This window comes from Microchirus variegatus, assembly GCF_963457635.1.
Source record: "Microchirus variegatus genome assembly, chromosome: 16".
In the NCBI taxonomy this organism is placed as follows: domain Eukaryota; kingdom Metazoa; phylum Chordata; class Actinopteri; order Pleuronectiformes; family Soleidae; genus Microchirus; species Microchirus variegatus.
The window spans coordinates 1,931,779-1,956,261 of record NC_139817.1 but is presented as its reverse complement, the minus strand read 5'-3'; the positions used below and the strand labels follow the sequence as shown (position 1 = coordinate 1,956,261).

The window sequence follows — 24,483 nt, the reverse complement described above, 5'->3', positions numbered from 1 at the left end:
ACACTTTCTCTAAGAGTTTCTCAATCTTTCTGACGAAATATGTGAAAAAAATTAAATTATAAAATTATATAGTCATTTAACGTTATAAATTAATTTAAATAAGACCAATATGGTCTATTTGTTCTTTTAAAGGGAAGTCTAACCCTGCCACGTTACAGGTAAGTCAAAATTGTTACTAGTGTAAAACAACTATAATATAATATCTCATATATAAATATATGTTTAATGTTACAAACTACACCAAAAAACAACTATAAACCTGTTCTATAAGAGCAAAGATGATATGAGGTGTGAAGAGTTGCATGTTCATCTTTAGTGAAACAATACACAATTCAGTAAGGTGCAACATAATACTTACTCGCATTACTATAGTAGGTTCTTTGGAGTAGATTTTGGAAATACAGTTATGCTTGGTTTGTGGCCTTTGTAAGAGTTTCTTAGTCTTTAATGTGATTATGTGAACATTATTTTTAAACATTTGAATTTTCTTGCATGATTTCCATCATGTGGTAAAAATCAAATTCTGACAATTTCCATGAGGTTAAATGTTTTAGACTAGTGTATTTACATCTATAGATTTGTACGCAATTGTTAAAGGGGGCCTTTTTAATGGCTGGCTATAAACGGACAGTTTTACTGACAATGTTTATTTATTTGCATGTAAATTCAATTATTTCAGATTTTAGCAACACTGAGCTGCTCACATTATCCAGACATACATACTGTGTTTAGTTCTACATCTTCACACATTCATGTGTTTATGTCTGGATAATGTGAGCAGCTCAGTGTTGCTAAAATCTGAAATGAGTGAAAACACATGAATGTGTGAAGATGTAGAATCAAACACAGTATGTATTCATACATGTTTTATACTGGTTATTATATACACCAACTATTATAATGTACTTGTGAATGAAATGAACATTTTAGTATAGAGTACTTCCCAACTGTTGTTAAACAAGGGGAAATTCCCCACTGCAGGACAATAAAAGTGGGTATTTCAATACTTGACGTACATAAAATTGGCTTGTTAATATGCCCATTAGAAGTTTAAATATGCATTGTATATCGATCTTCGCATATAGTATGACTTTTGCAGGTTTTGTGGATTGTGTCAATGTATAGTAATTACAACCCATTATTAGTTTTTAACTAGAAAACAGAGGAGAATCGACTCTTAAAGATGAAGTGTGTGGCTCTTAAAAGAGCCGTTGTGTTGTTGTTGTTCAGTAGAGTTCCTGAGATCTTAAGCTCGCTCTCCGCGGATACGGCGGGCCAGCTGGATGTCTTTGGGCATGATGGTGACCCTCTTGGCGTGGATGGCGCACAGGTTGGTGTCCTCGAACAGGCCGACCAGGTAGGCCTCGCTGGACTCCTGCAGAGCCATGACGGCGGAGCTCTGGAAGCGCAGGTCGGTCTTGAAGTCCTGAGCGATCTCACGCACCAGGCGCTGGAAGGGCAGCTTGCGGATCAGCAGCTCCGTGGACTTCTGGTAGCGACGGATCTCACGCAGCGCCACGGTACCGGGCCTGTAACGGTGGGGCTTCTTCACGCCGCCGGTGGCCGGGGCGCTCTTGCGGGCAGCCTTGGTGGCGAGCTGCTTCCTGGGGGCTTTGCCTCCGGTGGATTTACGGGCGGTTTGTTTAGTTCTGGCCATTTTGTAGCTTCAAAGTCTTCAAGGAAGAAGTTGAGATGTAACAGCGACTGTTGGATTCCGGCTTATAAAGACAGAGCCAGCGCGCGGACACAGCTGATTGGTCCAAAAATAGGCACGTGATCAGTGTCGGAAGAGGTTTGGGCGTGGCTATTTTTGAAATCACACAGATTCAAGTCATTCACTGAGAAATATCTTCAAAGCCCCACAATAACCCTTTTATCTAAATAATTACATTATATATTATATTTCATTATATATTTTATTTTATTATATTATATTATATTCTTTGAAAACCCTGTTTATTGTCGCGAACGCACAACACTGAGTGACGTCGTCTGAACGTTACCCCGTCCCTTTCAGAATAAGATATCCGGTTAGGGTATAGAACTCACTTAGAGCCATTGTTGCCATCTAGTGGTACTAAAAATACATAACAGTGCCTATCAATAGAAGACAGAAAAAATATGTATAAACATATATATATATATATATATATATATATATATATATATATATATATATATATTATATATTATATATTATATATTATATATTATATGTTATATTATATATAAACATGTATATATAATTCATATGTATTTCAAAGTAGTTGCCACAAACCACATATAGACAAATACCTCGTTTTAATGCACATTTAATACATATTTACAACAATTCAAATAATGGCTCTCTAATCTAATTTATTATATTATTTATTTGTCAAATTATTCACTGGACTTCCTGTCCTCTAGAACAATGTATATTTGTGTTTTATATTCATTGTTAAATATGTCATTTTATCTTATATATTGTATATATTTAAACACCATAAGATTGCCAATGGGAATGCAGTTTGATTCCCTCAGTATGTCGTGTATGTACAGATACTTATATATATACACACATATGTGTACATATGCACAAATATATACACACATATATATATATGTTAAGTGACATTTATGTGTATTCGACACATTATGATAAGTGCCAACATTTTAATGTACATGTATGTGTATGTACAGCTACTAATACATATATAGTTATATATATATATATATATATATATATGTGTGTGTGTGTGTGTGTGTGTGTGTGTGTGTGTTGCCTACATTTTAAATTCAGTTATTCTTACTTAAATGCCTAAGATGTATATAACAATAATGTACATGCATGTGTAATTCAGCTCTTCCATAGTCTTAACATACTGTGTATATATATAATGTATATATATGTATGTATGTATATATACATAAATATACACATTAAACACATACATATTAACACTTTTAAATAGGTTATGAATGAATACCATACACAGTATTCACTGTACTATATAGAAGCCGCATTAAGAATAAAAAATTGTATATAACTTTAGTTAGTTATTAGTATAAAAGTTGTATAATATATATATATGTTGTACTAAGGCTGCCATAAACGAGCAGTTAAGAACAGGAAGTGTTGGTGACAAATGTTTTATTCATTCCCACAGGGAAATTTGGGTATAAAACAGAAAAATATAAAACTTTTTGCAATATTAACAACTCGTCAATGTTGTTATACACAAATATATATAAAAATACATTATAGGTGCAATATTTGAAATAATTCAACAGATGACAAGTTTCATGACAAATACACAGTGACAGTTATGACATTAAAGTCCATAAAAAGAGAAGTTTTGCTCTTGAGAAGTGTGTGAGTGGTTCTTAAAAGAACCTTTTTGTTGTTTTTAGTTAAATAGTCAAATCTCCTTTTTTTACTTTTTGGCTGTTTTCTTGGCTGCGACCTTCTTTGGTTTCACGGCTTTGGCTTTAACGGCCTTCCTTGCGGTCTTCTTGGGGGTCACGGCTTTCTTCGGGGTCACGGCCTTCTTGGGTGCCTTCTTCACCGAGACTTTCTTGGGGCTCTTCTTGGCAGCTGGAGCCTTCTTGGCGGTCTTCTTCGGTGTCGTGGCCTTTGCTTTGGGCTTCTTGACCGCGGAAGTCCTCTTGGCGGCGGGGGCTGCCTTCTTCGGTGTTGCGGGCTTCTTCGCTTTGGTCGCGGGTGCCTTCTTCACCACCTTCTTCTTGGGCTTCTCGGCCGCGGTGACTTTCTTCGCCTTGAAGGAACCGGACGCCCCGCTTCCTTTCACCTGGACCAGTTCACCCCTCTCGGTGAGGGACCGGACGGCCCGCTTGATATGAATGCTCTTGTGCTCCACATCGTAGCCTTCGGCGGCCAGGGCTTTCTTCAGGGCGATGTACGAAATCCCCTTCTTCTCCTTGGAAGCAGCCACCGTCTTCAGGATCAACTCCCCGGCGCCGGGTCCGGACTTCTTCACCGGCTTGGTGGACTTCTTCTTCGGTGCCTTTGCCGGAGCAGGGGCGACGGGTGCAGCTGGAGCGACTTCTGCCATTGTTGTTTTGTTTTTTTTGCTGTTGTTCGTCAACGAGTGCGTGTGAATCAAAGCGATACAGAGTGAACCACCGTCTGCTCAGGCACTTAAACACACCATGCGAACCGTAGAGACTCAACTCTGCCCGCTGCTACGCATGTGCCGCGGAAAGACGCGAGACAACTTGTGTTTTCTCGCCGCACAAAAACGCCTCAAATTGGCTTTAAGTGACACCGACAGCGCGTGAATTTGGCTGCAACTGATGCAGAACAAGTTCCCGTTGACGTGAAAGTCAATTTAAGACGTGAACAAGTTCGCGTTTTGATCCGTAAGAGTTTAAACCTCGTCTTTCGGCCGCCGTGTGAGGCTCCGCGCGGGGACTTTTCTCACTGATTTTTCACCAAAAACGTTTAAAAATCACCCGGACACAAATAAAACCACACACGCGTCTAGATGAGATGTTCGTGCAGAGATGCAAACGGAAAACTGTCCACATTTACGGTTAATTTCGCCGTAAACAGGGGTTAATTCAGCGGCTGCAAACACACTCCTGAAGCCGCCTTGGAATTCTCACCTGCTACGACACAGTGTCTTTGTTGTCTGTTTCCTTTCATTCTTTAAATGTGTTTATTTTGTCATAAACGTGTTCGAAACCAGTTTATTTTCAAACTTTAACACTTTTTTTTGTCATTTTGTGTTGGTGCTTATTTAACACTCAGCTCCAGCTGCTGTTGTAAACAGGTTGGAAGCTTGTGTTTGGATCTTGGCTTCGTTTTCTTGTAAATCACTGAAAATGAGGGAGAATGAGAATGAAAAGTGTGATTAAATCACATTTTATATCCATGAATTAATAGATGTTTTCTTTTTATACGTTGTGGCAAAAAAAAACAGTTAATTGGTATGAGTGTGTTGTTGTATTGTGTTTGTCTTTGTGTGTATGTTGACTTATTCATTGTTGTTTAATGTGCATTCATGAATTACTCAAATCAACAATAAAAAAAAAAGTCAGTGTGAGCTTTTGTTTTGCTTTCTTCATAAAAGTTATTCACTTTATCTTGAATTAATGAATAGTTTCAGACTTAAGAACATCTTCACAACATGCTTGTTGATAAATTTGTCAATAGGGTTGTGTTTGTTTGTTGTGGTACTATGGTTTAATTGGTGAACATTTGTGTATTTAAGCTAACACGTGAATGTAAGTACATGTGTATTCCTTGTAAATAGCAATTTAGCTAATTCAAAGTCAATATTGTAGATTCTCAAATTATACCCTGTATACCAAGTACCATTGAAGACAATTTTGAGCTTTTGACGTAACACCACCATTGCCTGAGGTGGAAAGTAACGAAATTCATTTACTCAAGTTACTGTATTGAATACTTTTTTTATATATATTTTGTATTTTTTAAGTGCAATTCAAAACCAGGATTTTGTATTTTACTTGAGTACGTATTGACTCAAGTATTGTACTTAGTTACTTTATAAATCCTATCCGTTACTGAGTGAAAATATACACCAGAACCAGACGAACGATGATGCGATTAGCACTAGCACCGGCGCATAAACATAGAGGGCGCACGCCAAAAGTGATATAATATCCTGTGTAGCACCTGCTTAAGTACATTTTCAGATGACTACTTTTACTTCTACTTGAGAAATATTTCATCAAAGTATTGGTACTTTTACTTGAGTACAATATTTTAGTACTTCTTCCACCTCTGATTATTGCCAAATACAGTGGTTTAAATAGACTTTTCACAGGAGGCCGATTATCGTCTTTTTCTTTTAGAAAGCTTTTTTTTAAGTTAAACAATAACAGATAACAGAACAGTGTATAAAGTACTAGATGGTGTAAAAATGCAGATTGTCCTCATCTTCCTGACACACTGGTTTAGCGAAATTAGATTAAGGCGGAGTGGGAGATATGTTCTATGCCCTCAGGTCAAAGTTCCTCAGCTCCAGTTTGATTACATTCTCAGGTGAATACAGTACAGTACAGTACAGTACAGTACAGTATAGAACAGAGAGTACTACTAGTGTTGCACGTACCACAGCTGCACTCAAAAAGCAACGGCAGGGCACCATCATGTGGTAGAGAACCAAAATAACCCATGGTTGCGTCATAACTTGACCTTTATATTCTTTGTTGTTGTTTCTCTCTTGTGTTTAAAATATGGTGGAATGTTGTGTCGAGCTGAATTTCAGAATGAGTCTCACGTTCTGTGACACGAGCAAAACTTCAGAGAGCAGACGCTAACAAGTTCACTCGTGGGTTCAGTCCAAAGACGATAGTATATAAGATAATATTTCAGTTTGAGTTAGAAAAATTAAAAATAAAGGGTTAAAAAAAAAGTTTAGTACAAAGTTAAAACTTTACTAAAGAAATTTGGAAAATTCGTAGAATTAGAATTTCTTTATTCTATTTTAATAGGCTTAAGTGGTTAATTGATTAAAAATGTTTACTTAAATGTTTAAATTCAATTAAATGCATTAAAAATGTTAAGAAGAATTTTTATTTTTTATTTTTATCTTTTTATTAAGATGTTTAATTCAAATTCTACTTTGTTTTTGTCTTTAAAGGTTTACAACCTAATTTACTGACCAGACCAATCAACAATTAACTGTATATTACTAAAAAATAAATAAATGAGCTAATAAAGTAATAAACATCCCCCAAGTGTTTGTATGGGGCAAACAGTGTGCAAACTGAAACACCAGGGGGAGATTTTACTTTAAATGAATGAAAATAAACACTATAAACACATATGATTTTCACCCTGACATTATTTGTTTCATTTTATGTTCATTATTTATTTAATAATGCACATATTTACATAAATGGAAGAATGCTAATATGGCACAATGTTGTAGAATTTTGGAGGAGGTGATGTGAGCATAGGGCCACATGGTTAGCGTAGTGTAGGGGCCTCAGACTCAAAAGGACCTGGGGGCCAGTGAACTTCTTGATTCATTTAATTTTAATTTTTAAAAGCAAATTTTCATTGAAAAATCTTGTGTAATATGAGCAGCTAATCTGGCAGCACAGACAGATATGTCACCTTTGTTTACAGTACATGAATTGTCATACTGATACATGCTTTTTCAGTTTCCCTAAATAAAAGAGTTTATTGTTTTCATTGGTACTGTGACTGTATTTCTATTTGATGTAATACATACGAACCGTTACCATTAAATTTATGGTAAATTGGTTTTTATACACTTTATTTGATTTTACAAATTTAGTATATAGAACACAAAACAATTCCAATGTGTTTGAATTGTGTTAGAATTGATGATTACATGAATAAATCATTCATTGTCTCAGCTGTTGATCTATTGTGTGACGTTTCAGACAAGGGCTTGAAAGAAGTATTTGAAAATTAAAACACAATTTGAAACAACACAATTCATTTCATACAAGTGAGTGAGACTAAAACAACACAAATTACTTATTTAATGAGACAGGTTGGAGTATATTTAATTTATCTAATAATAGTTTCGTAAGTTTGTCAAATAAAAATGACCAAAGTGGCAAAAAATGATCCGGCCTAGTTTTATTTTGAAGGTTTTTTAACCGGACATTCAGAGGCTCTCGCGCTGTCACTCGAAACCGGAAATAGCTCCTGCTATGACGGGGCTGTCTTCAACAACGTTCGCAGCGAGGGTTTAAATACAGACGTTCACTCTGTGTTCAAGTCACTGATTTACGTCGGTACAAATCTCATCTCTGCAAAAATGAGTGGACGCGGAAAAGGAGGAAAAGGACTCGGGAAAGGCGGCGCTAAGCGTCACCGCAAAGTTCTCCGTGATAACATCCAGGGAATCACCAAGCCCGCCATCCGCCGTCTGGCTCGCCGCGGCGGAGTCAAGCGTATCTCGGGCCTCATCTACGAGGAGACCCGCGGTGTGCTCAAGGTGTTCCTGGAGAACGTCATCCGTGACGCCGTCACCTACACCGAGCACGCCAAGAGGAAGACCGTCACCGCCATGGACGTGGTCTACGCTCTCAAGAGACAGGGCCGCACTCTGTACGGCTTCGGCGGTTAAACAACCTGGAACCTGAACGCAACACGACGCTCTAAAACACAACAAAGGCTCTTTTAAGAGCCACACACTTTCTCTAAAAGCTCGTTCTTACACACACGACATTATTTATTTCAAAATATGTATCATGTAGTAGTTACACGTATAATACTAGCGTATGTTTATTTAATTACCATTATAAATTTCGCGTTTTTTTTTGAGTACGGTATGTTTCTCCTGTAGATTGGGTTCAACTGTGGTTAACTAATTAGGGTATGCAAAGGTATGGCGGGGTTACAGGGAGACACAAAACGCAACAAATAAAACACTGTTTGCAATTTCAAATTTCCCTCCATTTTGCATTGGCTCTCTGCCACTTGTCTCCCGCGTGAAAGCACCTGAGCAGCGTTTCAGCCAATAGCAGAGCAGGGACGGCGCAGCGAGATTTACATGCCGTGTGTTTAAGAGGAGCCGACACACTTGAAGTTATTCAAGATATTCTACAACAGGAGAATCATCAACAATCAATTCATCATGCCTGAAGCAGGACAGAAGTCGGCGGCCAAGAAGGGCTCCAAGAAAGCCGTGACCAAAACTGGTCCTAAACCCGGCGGCAAGAAGAGGCGAAAGACCAGGAGAGAGAGCTACGCCATCTACGTCTACAAGGTCCTGAAGCAGGTCCACCCCGACACCGGCATCTCCTCCAAAGCTATGGGCATCATGAACTCGTTCGTCAACGACATCTTCGAGCGCATCGCGTCCGAGGCGTCTCGTCTGGCTCTTTACAACAAACGCTCCACCATCACGTCCAGGGAGATCCAGACCGCCGTGCGCCTGCTGCTGCCCGGCGAGCTGGCCAAGCACGCCGTGTCCGAGGGAACCAAGGCCGTGACCAAGTACACCAGCTCCAAGTAAACTGTTCTGAGGCAGTTTAAACCAAACCCAAAGGCTCTTTTCAGAGCCACCCATCTCTTCTACAAAGAGTAAATGTCCTTTTAAATGGTACTAATACTTCTGTTTACTATGTATATTAATGTATGCAAATATATAATTAAATCACCTCATCACATTTATCTCAAATTAATACACATTAACTGCTTTTGGTCTGTGTAAGGTTGGGTTCTCCAACCAATATTCTGATCACTAGAGGGCGCTAGAGGATCGTCACAACATTAGGAGGACAAGCCTATGTCTTATTAAAAGTTGATCGATCAATTTTGGGAATGTTTAGGTTCTTAAAAAGTCGTAAAAGCGTTTTCATGAGGTCTTGAATTTGCAATTACATTAATGTATTCATTTTTCTCTCTGCGTCTGTTTGAAATTATATCCAAAATCACGCAAAATAAACTCCAACAATGTCAGACATGGGGGGGAAAGGTCTTGAAAGTCTTAAAGTTTTGCATATGTAACCTGTGTGATGAAAAAATGCATCTAAATATTAAAAAATATATATATGTTAATAGAACCAGAGAAACTAATACCTAAATTATACAATAAAATAAGTAACATGAGGCCTATGTTTGCATTTTAATCAGTTTATATCTGTTTTTGCTTAAATTCATAACGATAAATCATAACAGCTATTTGTTTTATCTTGTTTTTATCGCAATCAATATACATTCAGTAGATAAGGTTTATTTTGCTCTTATTTTGTCCTGCTACCACAAACCGGTGCCACTGTTGTCGTAAAGCACAGCGTATTGTCGTGTTGTTAACGAGCCATCTGAGCACCGTCGTTAAGGCAAATAATCATATTTTTTTTCCTGTCAATTACAAAGAACAGAGCTGATACCGAAGATTTTTGCTGCAAAAACGTTTATTTATTGGTTCAATGTGGATTATATTTTGGGAATAAACCTCAACATTTTCCTTCTTGGATTTTCTTTGGAGTTTATCACCTCATAAAAAGCACAGAGGAAAGAAACTTTACATACTCCAACAGCTGGAAAACTTCAGTAAGACTGAGAGTTTGTGACGATAGTCTTTCTTGGGCAGCGGCCATCTTGGCTCCTCTCAGCAGTTCATACTTGTCGATTTACCGGGATTGAAAGTGTATACAGTGATAAGGAAACAAGGTTGGTATTGAGTTTGAATTAAATCAAATTAAATTTGAGTGTTTATCTACTTTTCAAGGACTGTGCTTTGTTTAATGATAACGTTTTCACCCACTAGAGGGTACTATTGTGTTTCAGTAAAGCCATGTCCAGCACATCGATTTCAAGATTTAAAGGCGCCATATGTAAAAATGTGGCCAAAAACGGTTACTACACTCAAATTCAAAATACAGAGGTCTTTTAGGTTTCGTTTTCCTCGCCATTGTAGCTCAGACGTAACCGGCAACCCGTGGTTGCTCGGCAGGTGAGACTCTGCTGACTGCAATGATTGGTAGACGGCGGTAGGTGGCGCCACATGCCAAAACATGAGTTCAAAACATAAACATGATTTGCAGTCTGCAAAAGGTTTTTTTTAATGTAAATATTTTGTCTGTACTGTTGTTGTTGGTGAGTTCAGTTTGTGATATGAACATTATTCCTGAGTCTCTGTGACATATTAGGAGGATTTTATGGCCAGTTGGTTTAGATTTATTACATAATGCACCTTTAAGTTAATTGTACAGATATATGGTTAAAAGGGGCGGAGTTGAAATGGTTTGTGAATACATAAGAATTATATGTTTATAGCACTCAAGGAAGAGATCCTAAAAGGTTAATCGTTTAAGGCAATTCATTTAAGGTAATAAATATGGCAAAAGTTTTAAGGTAAAAACATGCTACGTTACATGTTGCTAATTGTTTTGTATTTTGTGTTTACATTGCAGCTCTTCCATCATGACGTTTTGGTTAAGTAGAGCTATAAGTTCTACAAAACCATTCATTCTGATATCCTTATATCTGGTCCATGTGTTGGTCACTCTCCTAAGGTCACGGTCATGGCCTACGCTGATGATGTCACTGTCATTATAAACAGTCAGTTGGAGACGCTTTAACAAACCCTTTAAAGCCTTTACGAACTCTAGGATAAATGTGTCTGTCTCCATATCACCATATCTGGGTATCAATTATAAAACAATACTTACTCGCGTATCAATAGAAAAATAAACCAGGAACACGAGGACCTCGTACAGTTGGTGATCTGCATTGCAGGGTCAAAACTATGGAAAACTGGGTGTGCAATGGTCATAAAACAAATAATAGACAGTAATACAGTATACATACAGGTTTTATCAGAACTCACGAAGAGAAAAACTCTCGATAGGGAACAGCTCATCCCCTGGGATAATTATATTCTTTAAAATGTGGACCTTTTGTATGTGTTTTGCACTGTTTTTGCACTTTATACACTGCTTTGTTTTTGTTTACAGTTTTGCATCTCCACTCTTTATTTTCAAGTGATGTAGAGATGTAATATATCCTGTTATTGTTATAACTTTGATAAAAGTACTGAAAATGCATTTCACAACAAAATATTCACCTCACACTTCTCACAGAAATATTAAGATGTACTTTATCTTTTATCACCCTTCTTCTAATTTTGTGATATCTATAAGTATTGGTCAATATAGGGTTTATATAACTTAAGATGTGTATATATATATATATATATATATATATATATATATATATATATATATATATATATATATATATATATATATATATATATATATATATATATATATATATATATATATATATATATATATATATATATATATATATATATATAATGTCATTTTTTTTATAACATCACCAACAGTACAATCACATGCAATATATATATATATATATATATATATATATTGCATGTGATTGTACTGTTGGTGATGTTATAAAAAAAATGACATTCATATACATGAAGTATACAAATGTTGTATAATGCTTTTTTATGTGATTATGCATTGTTGTCTGACCATTCTGAAAAGGCCAAAACAGATTAACTTGCATTACCTGCAGTGAGAGTGATAATCCACTAGGGGGCAACCGTGTTGATGATAATAAGTCTCAGGAACTTGTAGAGTAAATATGACACCAAATTGATATGTAGGATTAAATGACGACGTAAAGTGTGAATTGATATATATACTATATTATTTTTGTATTACTATATTACAATATATTAATATATTTAACTTGTATTAAAAGGGTTATCGACTCTTTAAAGATGAAGTGTGTGGCTCTTAAAAGAGCCTTTGGTGTTGTTGTTCAGTAGAGTTCCTGAGATCTAAGCCCGTTCTCCGCGGATACGTCGGGCCAGCTGGATGTCTTTGGGCATGATGGTGACCCTCTTGGCGTGGATGGCGCACAGGTTGGTGTCCTCGAACAGGCCGACCAGGTAGGCCTCGCTGGACTCCTGCAGAGCCATGACGGCGGAGCTCTGGAAGCGCAGGTCGGTCTTGAAGTCCTGAGCGATCTCACGCACCAGGCGCTGGAAGGGCAGCTTGCGGATCAGCAGCTCCGTGGACTTCTGGTAGCGACGGATCTCACGCAGAGCCACGGTACCGGGCCTGTAACGGTGAGGCTTCTTCACGCCGCCGGTGGCCGGGGCGCTCTTACGGGCAGCCTTGGTGGCGAGCTGCTTCCTCGGGGCTTTGCCACCGGTGGATTTACGGGCGGTTTGCTTAGTTCTGGCCATTCTTTTTAACACGACCTTTTTCTCTTTAACAGAAAGAAAAGTAGAATGGGGAGAAGCGGAAACGTGCTTCTTTTAAACCGTTGGAGCGGCTGTGAGGGCGGTGACTTTGCGTCAGTCCTGCGGCTCCTGATTGGTCAGCGGCTCTTCCTGGAGCTCAGCGCCGCCCAGAAGCGCGAGCCTCTTTCCGTGATTGGACAAAAGCGCTTTGAAAATGTGCGCCAAAAGTTCCGGGAGGAACGAGATAAAAGAGAGACTTTGGTGAGCGAGAGTCACAGTTTGTCTGAGACTTGAATCAAATAACAATAACGTTATGTCTGGACGAGGAAAAACCGGTGGCGGCAAAGTTAGAGCCAAGGCAAAGACCCGCTCCTCCAGGGCCGGGCTCCAGTTCCCCGTTGGCCGCGTCCACAGGCTGCTGAGGAAGGGCAACTACGCCCAGCGTGTCGGCGCCGGCGCCCCCGTCTACCTGGCGGCTGTGCTCGAGTACCTGACCGCTGAGATCCTGGAGCTGGCTGGAAACGCCGCCCGCGACAACAAGAAGACCCGCATCATCCCGCGTCACCTGCAGCTGGCTGTCCGCAACGACGAGGAGCTCAACAAGCTGCTCGGCGGAGTCACCATCGCTCAGGGCGGAGTCCTGCCCAACATCCAGGCTGTTCTCCTGCCCAAGAAGACCGAGAAGGCCGCCAAGAAGTAAACACAACACGGACTCTTGACTCAACACAAAGGCTCTTTTAAGAGCCACACACTTTCTCTGAGACGCAACTAAAACCTCTCATAACACAAATAATACTTTTATAGATATTTATAAAAGTAATTGCATTACGCATTATTTACTTAATATTCTTGTAATATGTATTTCATTAATTAAAATAACAATAGGAATCGATTGCCCCTCAATACTATAGATGTCTATATTCCATAGACCGCAATACAGAACTGCAGAATAGATCTTTCTAAGTTGAGTTGTGTTTAAAGTCTACATTTCTGTAATAAGTTTCTGGTTGTGTGTTCTTAAAGTGAGTTGAAGTCTTATTTTAAAAGTAAGTAACTGGAGCAGAGATACAGCTGATGCTAATGTTAGTTAGCTATTTTAATGTTGTGATTAAATGTTGACTTTAATATTTAAAATAAAAACCTGATTGTTGTTTCCAGAAGCCACATATTTTATAAAATAATAAAAATGACGATCTTATTGGTCTAGTGGTTTAGTTTTGCTATGATGACGATAAATGATTACGACAATATGTCGTGGGTATAAAAATCAAATGTCCTGTGGGAAACTGAGCATCAAGTCTGGACAGTTGTACCCGGTAAGTAAAAAAATGCCTATTTTTTCCTGATGATATTTCAAAATTAAAGCATTTTTGTTGATATGTAACCATGTAAAGTTTACCCAACAAAAGGTATTTGATGGAAAATGTATCTATAAAAACAACAACACAGAAATAACTTAAAGGGCCTTGACTTTGAGACCTGAGTTACAGTTTGACAGTGAATTTGTTCTCTCTTTGCTCTTTTACCCAGTATTTTTAAATTACATATATCGTCTTTATGCAGATGTGTGTATTTCCGTAAACTTTCCCCAAACTAATTAAAGACATTTAAACTTTTATTTTAACTTTCATTTAACAATTATGAGGAATTTCAGACGTAAAAAGGCCACACGTTATCTCATAGACAACAAATAATAATGTGACATAATTGCCCTTTCTATACATTTTACATTAATACAAGTAAATAACGTAGACATTAATGCATCAATTTAACTTGCATAATTTCATCAATTATAATAATAATAATAATAATAATAACCATAACAATACATTCATTTATCATCTATAATCAAAAAAAATGTCTTATTTATGTTCCTTGTTTATTGAATTGACTGTAATGTATAATGTTGAATAATTTCAATTCATATGTAACAGACAATTTACCAAAACTTGAACATTAGAACATTGAAATTATCTGAAGTGGAAGATTTACTGACATGAAGATGAGCTGAAAAAAATGCTCATAATATATTTAACACAAAAATACATTTATGTAGGAGAATTAATATTTTCAATTTACAACTGTATCAAAATCAAAGGTTTTACTCCTATAATGATGCTGACGAACTAAAGTTAATTCACCGCACCGATCTACCAGTTGTTTGGTTCTCCGACTCAATATGACATGAATTTGATATTCTTTATTTTTTTTAAATTGGCATTAAGTCTCTTGTGACATTTTTAACATCTGATATTTGTTTCGTGTTGCATTGATCATCACTAGTTACAATTATGTCAATATATTTGCACCTGAAAATGTATTATTCTACACACCAGATTTGATGTTAAAACGGTGTTATTGTTTATAACATTACGACCATTGTTTTTCTTGCCATAAAAAAAAGGAAAAAAAATGTATGCAATTTGTTAAAGAAAACAAGTTTCCAAAAATATATTAATGTATTAAAGTATAGTATTAAGTATAAAATAAAATCCCTACACAAGTAGAAGTAGAACCTTAATACACCTTATCCGCAAGAAAATTAACCATCACCCTAACCCCACCATGATCAGGGTTAGGTTTATTCTAAAAATAATAATAACTAATGTACAATAAAATAAATGATTTCATATAATTGAGATTGTTTGTCTTGTAGAAAGAGTTGTGTGGCTCTTAAAAGAGCCTTTGTGTTTACAGATGTTTTGACGTTTTTCTCCGCTCACTTCCTCGCTTTCCTGGTCGCGGTTTTCTTCGCTGCTACTTTGGGCTTCGCCGCCTTCTTAGCGGGAGACTTCTTGGGGGCAACGGCTTTCTTCACGACCTTCTTGGGGCTCTTAGCAGCGACCTTCTTAGGGCTCTTAGCTGCCTTCTTAGCCGCCGCCGCGGGTTTCTTGGCCTTCTTCGGGGACTTCTTGGCGGCCACTACTTTCTTCGCTGCGGGCTTTGCCTTCTTGGCCGCTACGGGTTTCTTAGCTGCGGGCTTCTTGGCTTTAACAGCGGCCTTCTTCGCCGGCTTAACGGCCTTCACCTCGGCCTTCTTGTTCAGCTTGAAAGAACCGGAGGCTCCGGTTCCCTTGACCTGAGCCAGAGTCCCATTAGCGACCAGAGCCTTGACGGCGGTCTTGACGCGGCTGTTGTTCTTGTCCACATCGTATCCTCCGGCGGCCAGAGCCTTCTTCAGAGCTGCCAGAGAGACGCCACTGCGTTCCTTGGACGCGGTCACGGTTTTGACGATCAGGTCCCGGACGTTGGGACCGGTCTTCGTCGGCTTGGCCGCTGCCTTCTTCTTCTTGGGAGATTTAGCTGGGGCTTTGGCTGGAGCCGCGGCGGGGGCTGGTACTTCTTCTGCCATGTTTAGTGTTCGCTGATGAGAAGTCAGAGTGAACTGAATTTTCCCTGAGTAGGGGGCTGTCCTTAAACACACCATGAGAACCGTGGAGACTCAAGCCCGCCGCTGCTCTCCGTCCGTGCTCTCTGAACACCGGGACACTTGTGTTTTCTCTTCACCGATAAAACCACATAAAATCACGGTACAACATGCGCCGGAGTCCGGTGGTGGATGGAGCCGACAGCTGCGGCGTGTGTGCTGATGTAGAAGCCGCGCAGAGCTCCGGGAGTCTCGGCTTTGTGTCTGTGGAGCCTCCAAACCTCGTCTGATCGCCGCCGTGAGCGACCAAGCCCGCCGACTTTTCCCTCTTCTTTGTCGCCTAAAACGGGTCAAAATGTCCCGGGGCTCGGTCAGAACCCGTCCACCGGCTGCTCCACACGTTCGTTTCGGGCCTCGGAGCAAAAACGAGCCGCTGCCGGTGATTATTGTGCGAAAAAGTGAGGCCGATGTGTGGACAGCAAACACAGAGATGACGGAGGCTCATGGAGCAGTGGAGCTGCTGCTTCTACTGGACTCTGATCAATCATCAGTGTCATCAATACTCTGATTATCTCATTTTGGAAAGAAAGAAAGCGATAAAACACACAAGATTAAACAGTTTATTAATTATAGAACTGATTTAACGGTGGAGTTCACATTGTAATGAACCTCTACACCGTACTATATGAGATAATACTGTACTTGGATGAAATAGATGATAGAATCCATTTTGAATGAAGCTCAAATATGACGTGATGTAAAGATTGAAATGTAAATAAAAACAAATGAAGTTGAGTTTTTACAGTAACAAGAGTCAAGAAAAACTCTCTGAAGCTTCGGTAAAACAGTTTATTGTTGAATGAATTTGTTTTTTAAAAACTGAGGAGTTTTAAAGATAACTTCTATCTTTTAAAGATATTGAGGGTTGTTCATATGTATATATATATATATATGTGTGTGTGTATATATAGATGTGTGTGTGAATGTATGTATATATCAGCAGCACTTAAAAGTGGGGAAACTTAAGTGCCAATCCTCCCTTTATCCACATAAGCATGTTGGTATTACTGAACAATTAAAGACTAAATCAGTAAATCTCAGTAAATAAAATATACCAGAATATGTTCACAACATCTTGATATTTAACTATTCGGCCTATTGAAATAACTAAAGACTCTATTTATACTTCACATTTAGTTGATTTTCATGAAAACCAAGTTTTCAACTTCATTATTTTTGTTCCCAAATTCCTAATTTTCCAGTGATTTTGCAGCATTTTTATATTTGTCCCCACATGATGCTTTTGTTTCATTTTGTTAGACATGACAGTTTAAAGTAGAAGAACACTACTCAAATGTGTCATGTATTGTCAAGTTTTGATATATTTTGATGACAAGTACTTTTTATTGGGTGTATTTATAATCTCGGGTAAAAATCACTCGACGTTGGTGATTTTGTTTTGAATTTGAGCGATAGTGTTTATCTGTGTGGACCATAACATTAAGGTTAAATTTAACCTTTATGTAACCAGGAAATCTCAAGATGTTCAAGATCGTACTGGTCGCATATTACAGGAAAATTTACACAGACATGAGATATCTTAACGCTCATTCAATATCAACCCAAAAGACTAATATATTGAATGATAAAATCTATCATAATCAAATCAAATTATAATCCTAAGAAGTGACAACATTCAGCCATGATACAGGGCAACGTGAAAACATCCTAATCTCAGCTCATCCTAGCTCAGATATTTCACTTTCTGTTGTTATTCAAAAATGTGGACAAAATTGTAATAACTTAATGTTGACGTTTATTTTTCCGAGTAGAATTCACTTGTCAATGGCACATGTTGGCGTTTCCACGTTGAGTAAGTACGATTCTTTGAATATGGATCTTTTGCATGGTTTTTGCACTGTTTTGCAAATATGACACTGTTTTACTTTGCACCACACTCTATTTATTGTTACATCATATAGAATTGTAATATAATCTGTTATTGTTCAACGCCAATTACAGTTTTCTCTGTTTTATCTGGAACTGAAAAATGTAACTTATCACTTTATGATTAGAATCACAAATAGGTTCTGCGCCCCAGATCGGAACCTCGGGTGGGCCGGTTTTGGCCCACAGGCCATATGTTTGGTAACCCTGGTCTAAATAAAAATTTGTATCTGCACGAAACAACATTTTAGTAACTTTTTTTTTTTTTTTTTTCAATTGTTGATTTCACTCATAATTTCTATTACCTTCCTGGCTTTTTTAATTCTGCCTCTGTTTCTGTGATTGTACACACTGCATTGTTTTATTTATATATAAAAAAAAATATAGCTATAAATATACGTCTTCTTCTCAGGTTTTGTATACATACAGGATACAGCATTTGGAGTCATTTTGGGGGGTTTCATTCGTGTGTTGACAAATTTTCCTGAAACTGTAACAAAAACATTAAAAACAACAAAGAAAGATATTGTTTATGTTTTCTTTCTATTTCTCTGTGAATATTGTAAGAGTCAGAGTCTGGATGTGACTTTTGCTGCAGTACTGAATAGCGCCAGAAGGTGGTGGTGGCGCCTCCCTTTCTGTTTGGTTGTACACAGAACTGCCTGAGAGGCCTCCTCTGTCTGACGACTCGAGGACTCTGCTACATGCTAACCCCGTTAGCCTCTTCACCTTCACCAAACTGTCGTTACGATATCACCTTAATCAGTATAATGTGAATTTAAATGACAAGGGTTTGAATGGTAATGTGTTAATATTATAATGTTACCCATTGAAGCTTTTAGGTTTTCTTTTTTTTTAAAGCCAAGCTATTAAGTATTTTATTTTTTATTATGAATATATTACAGCGCAGTAGAGCATATTTAATGTTTTATGTGGATTACAGAGGTTAAAGTGTCTTCATGTCCTGTAACGCGCTCAAAACAACTGTAACTCGTTCAAATTTCCCTCTTCTTTTCAGCTGCTGCCTCGGCGCCGCAACCTTTCGACCAATCACAGAGCAGAGACGGCACAGCTCAATTTGCATGTCATGTGTTTAAGAATAGCCGCTGCACTGACAGCAGAAACTCAACAACCATGCCTGAACCAGCAGTTCCGAAATCTTCCGCCCCCAAGAAGGGCTCCAAGAAAGCCGTGACCAAAGCCGGCCCCAAGAGCGGAAAGAAGAGGCGAAAGGCCAGGAAGGAGAGCTATGCCATCTATGTCTACAAGGTCCTGAAGCAGGTGCACCCCGACACCGGCATCTCCTCCAAGGCCATGGGTATCATGAACTCTTTCGTGGGCGATATCTTTGAGCGCATAGCCGGTGAGGCGTCTCGTCTGGCTCACTACAACAAACGCTCCACCATCTCGTCCCGGGAGATCCAGACCGCTGTGCGCCTGCTGCTGCCCGGCGAGCTGGCTAAGCACGCCGTGTCTGAGGGAACCAAGGCCGTGACCAAGTACACCAGCTCCAAGTAAACTGTTCTGAGACAGTTTACCAAACCAACGGCTCTTTTCAGAGCCACCTATTTTTTCTATAAAGACTAAATGACCTCGTTACATAGGTTTAATATGTTATATATGTGTTATTAACACATCTTGGATATATTATTAATGTAAACACATATTTGATGTTTTAATGCCTGGTTCTTCAACTCTAGACCTTTCATGAAGCGAACCACTTTTGCAGTGTGTTAATGTACAGTATATGAATGTATAAAGTTATTTCAATTAAATTCTATAAATCATAAACCTAGGACATTTATGTCCTTTTACACTACAAAATTTGGACTTTACTCTGTTTGTGGTGACTCCTAAAGGAAGAAGTTATTGTTTTTTTGGGTTTTTTTTTACCACAATGGCTTTGATTCATTGACAACATTATGCATGTTTGGTTTAGTTTAAAATAATTTAATGTTGCCTGGTTGTACCGAAAACAAAAAGTATCTTTTATCCACAACAAAACAACAGCTTTTTGTAAGTGTCATCGGTTACATGTCTATCATTTATGTGTGTGTGAGAAAAGTATATAAGATGATGAACAAGACATCGATTTTGTAAACAACATATTAATCATTGTGTCTTGATCAGATTTCTACAAGGCATAACCTGTGCATTCATGGACACATAAATAGGGTTTAAATTATCAGTTTTCATGTGACAAAGGCAAATTTATGTCAAATAGCTGCTATAATTTTATTCCTACATGTAATTAGATTGCTTATGTTGGTTAAAATGCACCTGTTATTTTATTAAAAGGACATTTCTAAAGTGTTAAACATGTTTATTTAAGTGATTTTGACTTAAAGTCATATTAAATACAAGTAAGAATGTGGCTGTAATTGCACAAAGCTCATAAAATCCACTAGGCAACGGTTTAGCTGTTGTGCTGAGAGAAGCTCAGTTTGAATTTTTGAATTCCTGTTGGCCAATAAATGGTCGAGTAGATCACGTGACAAAACTGAACCAATGAGCGTCACCCGCGCGCCGGCGTTGGCTTTAAAAGCAGCGTCTGCAGCCGCTTTACTTCATTCTTCAGTTTCCTTCAAGTGAACTGTTTATCCAAAATGGCCAGAACTAAGCAAACCGCCCGTAAATCCACCGGAGGCAAAGCCCCGAGGAAGCAGCTCGCCACCAAGGCTGCCCGTAAGAGCGCCCCGGCCACCGGCGGCGTGAAGAAGCCTCACCGTTACAGGCCCGGTACCGTGGCTCTGCGTGAGATCCGTCGCTACCAGAAGTCCACGGAGCTGCTGATCCGCAAGCTGCCCTTCCAGCGCCTGGTGCGTGAGATCGCCCAGGACTTCAAGACCGACCTGCGCTTCCAGAGCTCCGCCGTCATGGCTCTGCAGGAGTCGAGCGAGGCCTACCTGGTCGGCCTGTTCGAGGACACCAACCTGTGCGCCATCCACGCCAAGAGGGTCACCATCATGCCCAAAGACATCCAGCTGGCCCGACGTATCCGCGGAGAGCGAGCTTAGATCTGCGTAACCGACTAAATAACAACCCAACGGCTCTTTTAAGAGCCACATACTTCATCTTTTGAGTCAATGATTCTCAATATTTAGTACAGCTATGAGATTGTATTAATCAAGTGATTAATTATTTGCACCTAGTATGATAATTAGTCAAATACTTATTAGTTAAATTAAATTAAACATGTTATTTAGCTTGGTTGAAATGCACTGAATAATATTATGGGGATGCTAATGTGTTGAATCGTTTGCTAACTGCCATATAACGGTCAATAGATCACAGTGTGTTGAGAGTGTTTTGTGTTGTTTTAAGTTGTGTAGATTCACTATATTGAGCCACAAATGTTGTATTATGTGAGCAATGATGAAATTAGCTAAACTACATGGGGTCAGGTTTAGCCTTAAAGCAGGTCAGTTTATTTCTTCTTTTAAGGTCGAGCACTTCATCTGTAAGGAACTGATTCTTCTCTGCAAAATTGTAAGTACAATTAAAATGATGTGTTATGCTACTGCTGTACAGAATGAATATATTCAACAATTTGGATGGTAAATTACTTGTAGTTTAGAACCTCTACATGCCTATTTTATTGAAACGAGGAATATTAACTATTAATATATTAACTACAGGATAGATTAAAAGCCATTGTTACCATCAATCTGTGTAATATTTGTTGATATAATTACAGCACCGGTATAGTACTACATGCAATAGGAGTAGTTGCGTTCCGGGCTGACTTGTGTATTTTTACACCCCTTCTTACTTAACACCCCTGTAAGGTATAGTAATCCATTGAAAATGTGTGTATTTCTTTTATTGGAATGTATTTTGTGTTGATTTGAGTGTATTCACGCTCCCGGACAGTAACAGAAACAATGGAATCGTTTGAACTGCTGCTTTACGTCAGACATCTTGCTTTGTTCGAAAATGAGTACAGCACGTTTAACTCAACATTTGACCTCATTAGTGAACCAGTGTCCCTGTTATGATTTCCATATTATTCACTTGTTAATATGGGCATTCCAGAATACAACAAAACATGCATCATCACTAGGGGTATTTGATGTTCAATGATGGTGACAAACGTTAACACTTAATTATCGGATTTTTGGGGGGGTAAAATTCACCGTTATTGTTTAATTTAGAAAAAAAAAATATTGACTAACATCATGTTCAATGGACAACAAGTTGCGTTAAAAGATTGAGAAACTCTTAGTGAAAGTGTGTGGCTCTTAGAAGAGCCTTTGTTGTGTTTTAGAGCGTCGTGTTGCGTTCAGGTTCCAGGTGGTTTAACCGCCGAAGCCGTACAGAGTGCGGCCCTGTCTCTTGAGAGCGTAGACCACGTCCATGGCGGTGACGGTCTTCCTCTTGGCGTGCTCGGTGTAGGTGACGGCGTCACGGATGACGTTCTCCAGGAACACCTTGAGCACACCGCGGGTCTCCTCGTAGATGAGGCCCGAGATACGCTTGACTCCGCCGCGGCGAGCCAGACGGCGGATGGCGGGCTTGGTGATTCCCTGGATGTTATCACGGAGAACTTTGCGGTGACGCTTAGCGCCGCCTTTCCCGAGTCCTTTTCCTCCTTTTCCGCGTCCACTCATTTTTGCAGAGATGAGATTTGTACCGAAGTAAATCAGTGACTTGAACACAGAGTGAACGTCTGTATTTAAACCCTCGCTGCGAACGTTGTTGAAGACAGCCCCGTCATAGCAGGAGGTATTTCCGTCTTGTCGTGTCGAGTTACAGCGCGAGAGCCAATGAATTTCCGGTTAAACACTTTCAAAATAAGACTAGAATAACTGACATTTCACAATGTAAACGTCTTACTCTCAACGTTATATTCAACTTTAATGCGATCACTTTTATCAGATGATTTATTTTTTTACATTTTCTTATGTTTATTATGCAGAAATTTCGTGAAGGAAAAACTATATCCGAATCAATTATAATTTTGACATCACATAGAACAGAATAGAACTTTAATGTCCTCCAACGTGGACATTTGCCTTGGTCCACCAGTATAAAATGAAAAAGGAGACGAAGAAAGTCATAAAAACAACATTCTTGCATAACTCTTACAAAATTGTAAAGCAGACATTTTGTTCCAATGTTTTTGGACGGGGGACCAGTTTACAGGTTAGACCTTTTCAATACTTTATTGTTTGGCCTCCAACAGAAAAGTAAAATAATAGTCAATCTGGACCCTCCCATATAAACGAATAGGGTACAATAACATACCTGATATTGGTTATTTTGTGTACGAGAAAGAAAATAAGAGTGTTTGAATGTCTACTTTGTAACCTAAAACAGAGGCTTAACAACATCACATGCATCTTATATGTTTATTTCTTTATAATAACGAGTTTGGTTTGGAAAATATCACTTAATTGGTTTTTATATTTAAAAAAAACATTGACGGTGAAACATTACTATGATTTTAAATTATTCAGACTTTTATTATTATCATTATATATTTTTTTTGTCTTATGTATGAACAAACTAAGAGCAAGAGGATTGTGGGACAAATACACCAGCAAAAGACTTGAACTTCCTTTTGTCAACAGTAAAATAGGACTATTCTGAATTACTAAATAAAAACCAACTACAATACAATTAAAAGTAATTTTGGCAAATTGACCAAATGTCACATTCCATGTAGTGTGAAAACATACAACATCAATGCATTACTATGAACAATAATTAGCCAATAATTCAGTATTTTTCAAGATACCTTCAATTCATTGAAAGTTTATAGACTTAACACATTGTTATAAATACCACAATAAGTGACTGTACATAGACTATGGTAATATAGTCTTATTTTATGTAAAATGGTGTATAAGAGGTCTTAGTTGCGTCTCAGAGAGAGTGGGTGGCTCTTAAAAGAGCCTTTGTGTTGAGTCAGGAGTCCGTGTTGTGTTTACTTCTTGGCGGCCTTCTCGGTCTTCTTGGGCAGGAGAACAGCCTGGATGTTGGGCAGGACTCCGCCCTGAGCGATGGTGACTCCGCCGAGCAGCTTGTTGAGCTCCTCGTCGTTGCGGACAGCCAGCTGCAGGTGACGCGGGATGATGCGGGTCTTCTTGTTGTCGCGGGCGGCGTTTCCAGCCAGCTCCAGGATCTCAGCGGTCAGGTACTCGAGCACAGCCGCCAGGTAGACGGGGGCGCCGGCGCCGACACGCTGGGCGTAGTTGCCCTTCCTCAGCAGCCTGTGGACACGGCCAACGGGGAACTGGAGCCCGGCCCTGGAGGAGCGGGTCTTTGCCTTTGCTCTGGCCTTTCCTCCGGTTTTTCCTCGTCCAGACATTTTCGAGTAGGTTCGATAGTTGAATGTGCTTTGCCAGCGGCGAGCCGCTATTTATAACCCAACCGCGGCCCCCAGCTCGTCGCTCATTGGCTGGAGCGAGCCTTCAAAGCGATCGTCCAATCACAGAGTAGTAAGTAAAGCCACGGTGTCTACCATGTAACTTCCGTTCC

General features: G+C 38.9%; 10 protein-coding genes across 11 annotated transcripts in view; 5 read left to right on the top strand and 5 right to left on the bottom strand.

Moving 5' to 3' along the window:
- Positions 1–21,017, top strand: part of LOC310938169 (histone H3.2) — a gene marked incomplete at its 3' end in the record, with an annotated part of 144,022 nt that extends 123,005 nt beyond the window's left edge. Inside the window, exon 2 of the mRNA XM_083902620.1 lies at positions 20,579–21,017. Within this exon, the coding sequence (XP_083758746.1) occupies positions 20,607–21,017 (411 nt within the window). The 5' untranslated portion in view covers positions 20,579–20,606. The remainder of the gene's footprint in view (positions 1–20,578) is intronic.
- Positions 1,247–1,657, bottom strand: LOC310938134 (histone H3.2; the record flags this gene model as incomplete). The annotated part of the gene is made up of 1 exon (XM_083902579.1): positions 1,247–1,657. The coding sequence occupies one exon, from the start codon at positions 1,655–1,657 to the stop codon at positions 1,247–1,249; it is 411 nt and encodes a 136-aa protein (XP_083758705.1).
- On the bottom strand, positions 3,123–16,038 carry LOC310938153 (histone H1-like; the record flags this gene model as incomplete). Of its 2 annotated transcripts, none has more annotated exons than XM_083902603.1 (2): positions 3,123–3,686; positions 15,505–16,038. In XM_083902603.1, 2 exons carry the CDS (start codon positions 16,036–16,038, stop codon positions 3,417–3,419), a joined length of 804 nt encoding a protein of 267 aa, XP_083758729.1. In that variant the 3' UTR covers positions 3,123–3,416. The 2 variants fall into 2 exon arrangements, with proteins under 2 accessions (XP_083758729.1, XP_083758730.1); XM_083902604.1 differs by having other exon boundaries at positions 3,123–3,584.
- LOC310938164 (histone H4) lies at positions 7,770–8,118 on the top strand (the record flags this gene model as incomplete). Its single annotated transcript, XM_083902615.1, has 1 exon — positions 7,770–8,118. The coding sequence occupies one exon, from the start codon at positions 7,770–7,772 to the stop codon at positions 8,079–8,081; it is 312 nt and encodes a 103-aa protein (XP_083758741.1). The 3' UTR covers positions 8,082–8,118.
- On the top strand, positions 8,353–9,473 carry LOC310938162 (histone H2B 1/2-like). The gene has a single exon (XM_083902613.1). It carries the CDS (start codon positions 8,592–8,594, stop codon positions 8,970–8,972), a length of 381 nt encoding a protein of 126 aa, XP_083758739.1. The 5' UTR covers positions 8,353–8,591; the 3' UTR covers positions 8,973–9,473.
- LOC310938170 (histone H3.2) overlaps positions 12,279–24,483 on the bottom strand; it is a gene marked incomplete at its 3' end in the record, with an annotated part of 195,261 nt that continues 183,056 nt past the window's right edge. Inside the window, exon 2 of the mRNA XM_083902621.1 lies at positions 12,279–12,690. Within this exon, the coding sequence (XP_083758747.1) occupies positions 12,279–12,689 (411 nt within the window). The 5' untranslated portion in view covers position 12,690. The remainder of the gene's footprint in view (positions 12,691–24,483) is intronic.
- LOC310938159 (histone H2A-like) lies at positions 13,000–13,386 on the top strand (the record flags this gene model as incomplete). The annotated part of the gene is made up of 1 exon (XM_083902610.1): positions 13,000–13,386. The coding sequence occupies one exon, from the start codon at positions 13,000–13,002 to the stop codon at positions 13,384–13,386; it is 387 nt and encodes a 128-aa protein (XP_083758736.1).
- Positions 19,135–19,885, top strand: LOC310938161 (histone H2B-like; the record flags this gene model as incomplete). Its single annotated transcript, XM_083902612.1, has 1 exon — positions 19,135–19,885. One exon carries the CDS (start codon positions 19,135–19,137, stop codon positions 19,516–19,518), a length of 384 nt encoding a protein of 127 aa, XP_083758738.1. The 3' UTR covers positions 19,519–19,885.
- Positions 22,299–22,610, bottom strand: LOC310938165 (histone H4; the record flags this gene model as incomplete). Its single annotated transcript, XM_083902616.1, has 1 exon — positions 22,299–22,610. One exon carries the CDS (start codon positions 22,608–22,610, stop codon positions 22,299–22,301), a length of 312 nt encoding a protein of 103 aa, XP_083758742.1.
- LOC310938160 (histone H2A-like) lies at positions 23,448–24,319 on the bottom strand. The gene has a single exon (XM_083902611.1). The coding sequence runs from the start codon at positions 24,311–24,313 to the stop codon at positions 23,930–23,932; it is 384 nt and encodes a 127-aa protein (XP_083758737.1). The 5' UTR covers positions 24,314–24,319; the 3' UTR covers positions 23,448–23,929.

Excerpts from the sequence above, each read along its gene's own strand:
- LOC310938160 (XM_083902611.1), bottom strand. The coding sequence starts at position 24,313 with ATGTCTGGACGAGGAAAAACCGGAGGAAAGGCCAGAGCAAAGGCAAAG.
- LOC310938162 (XM_083902613.1), top strand. The coding sequence starts at position 8,592 with ATGCCTGAAGCAGGACAGAAGTCGGCGGCCAAGAAGGGCTCCAAGAAA.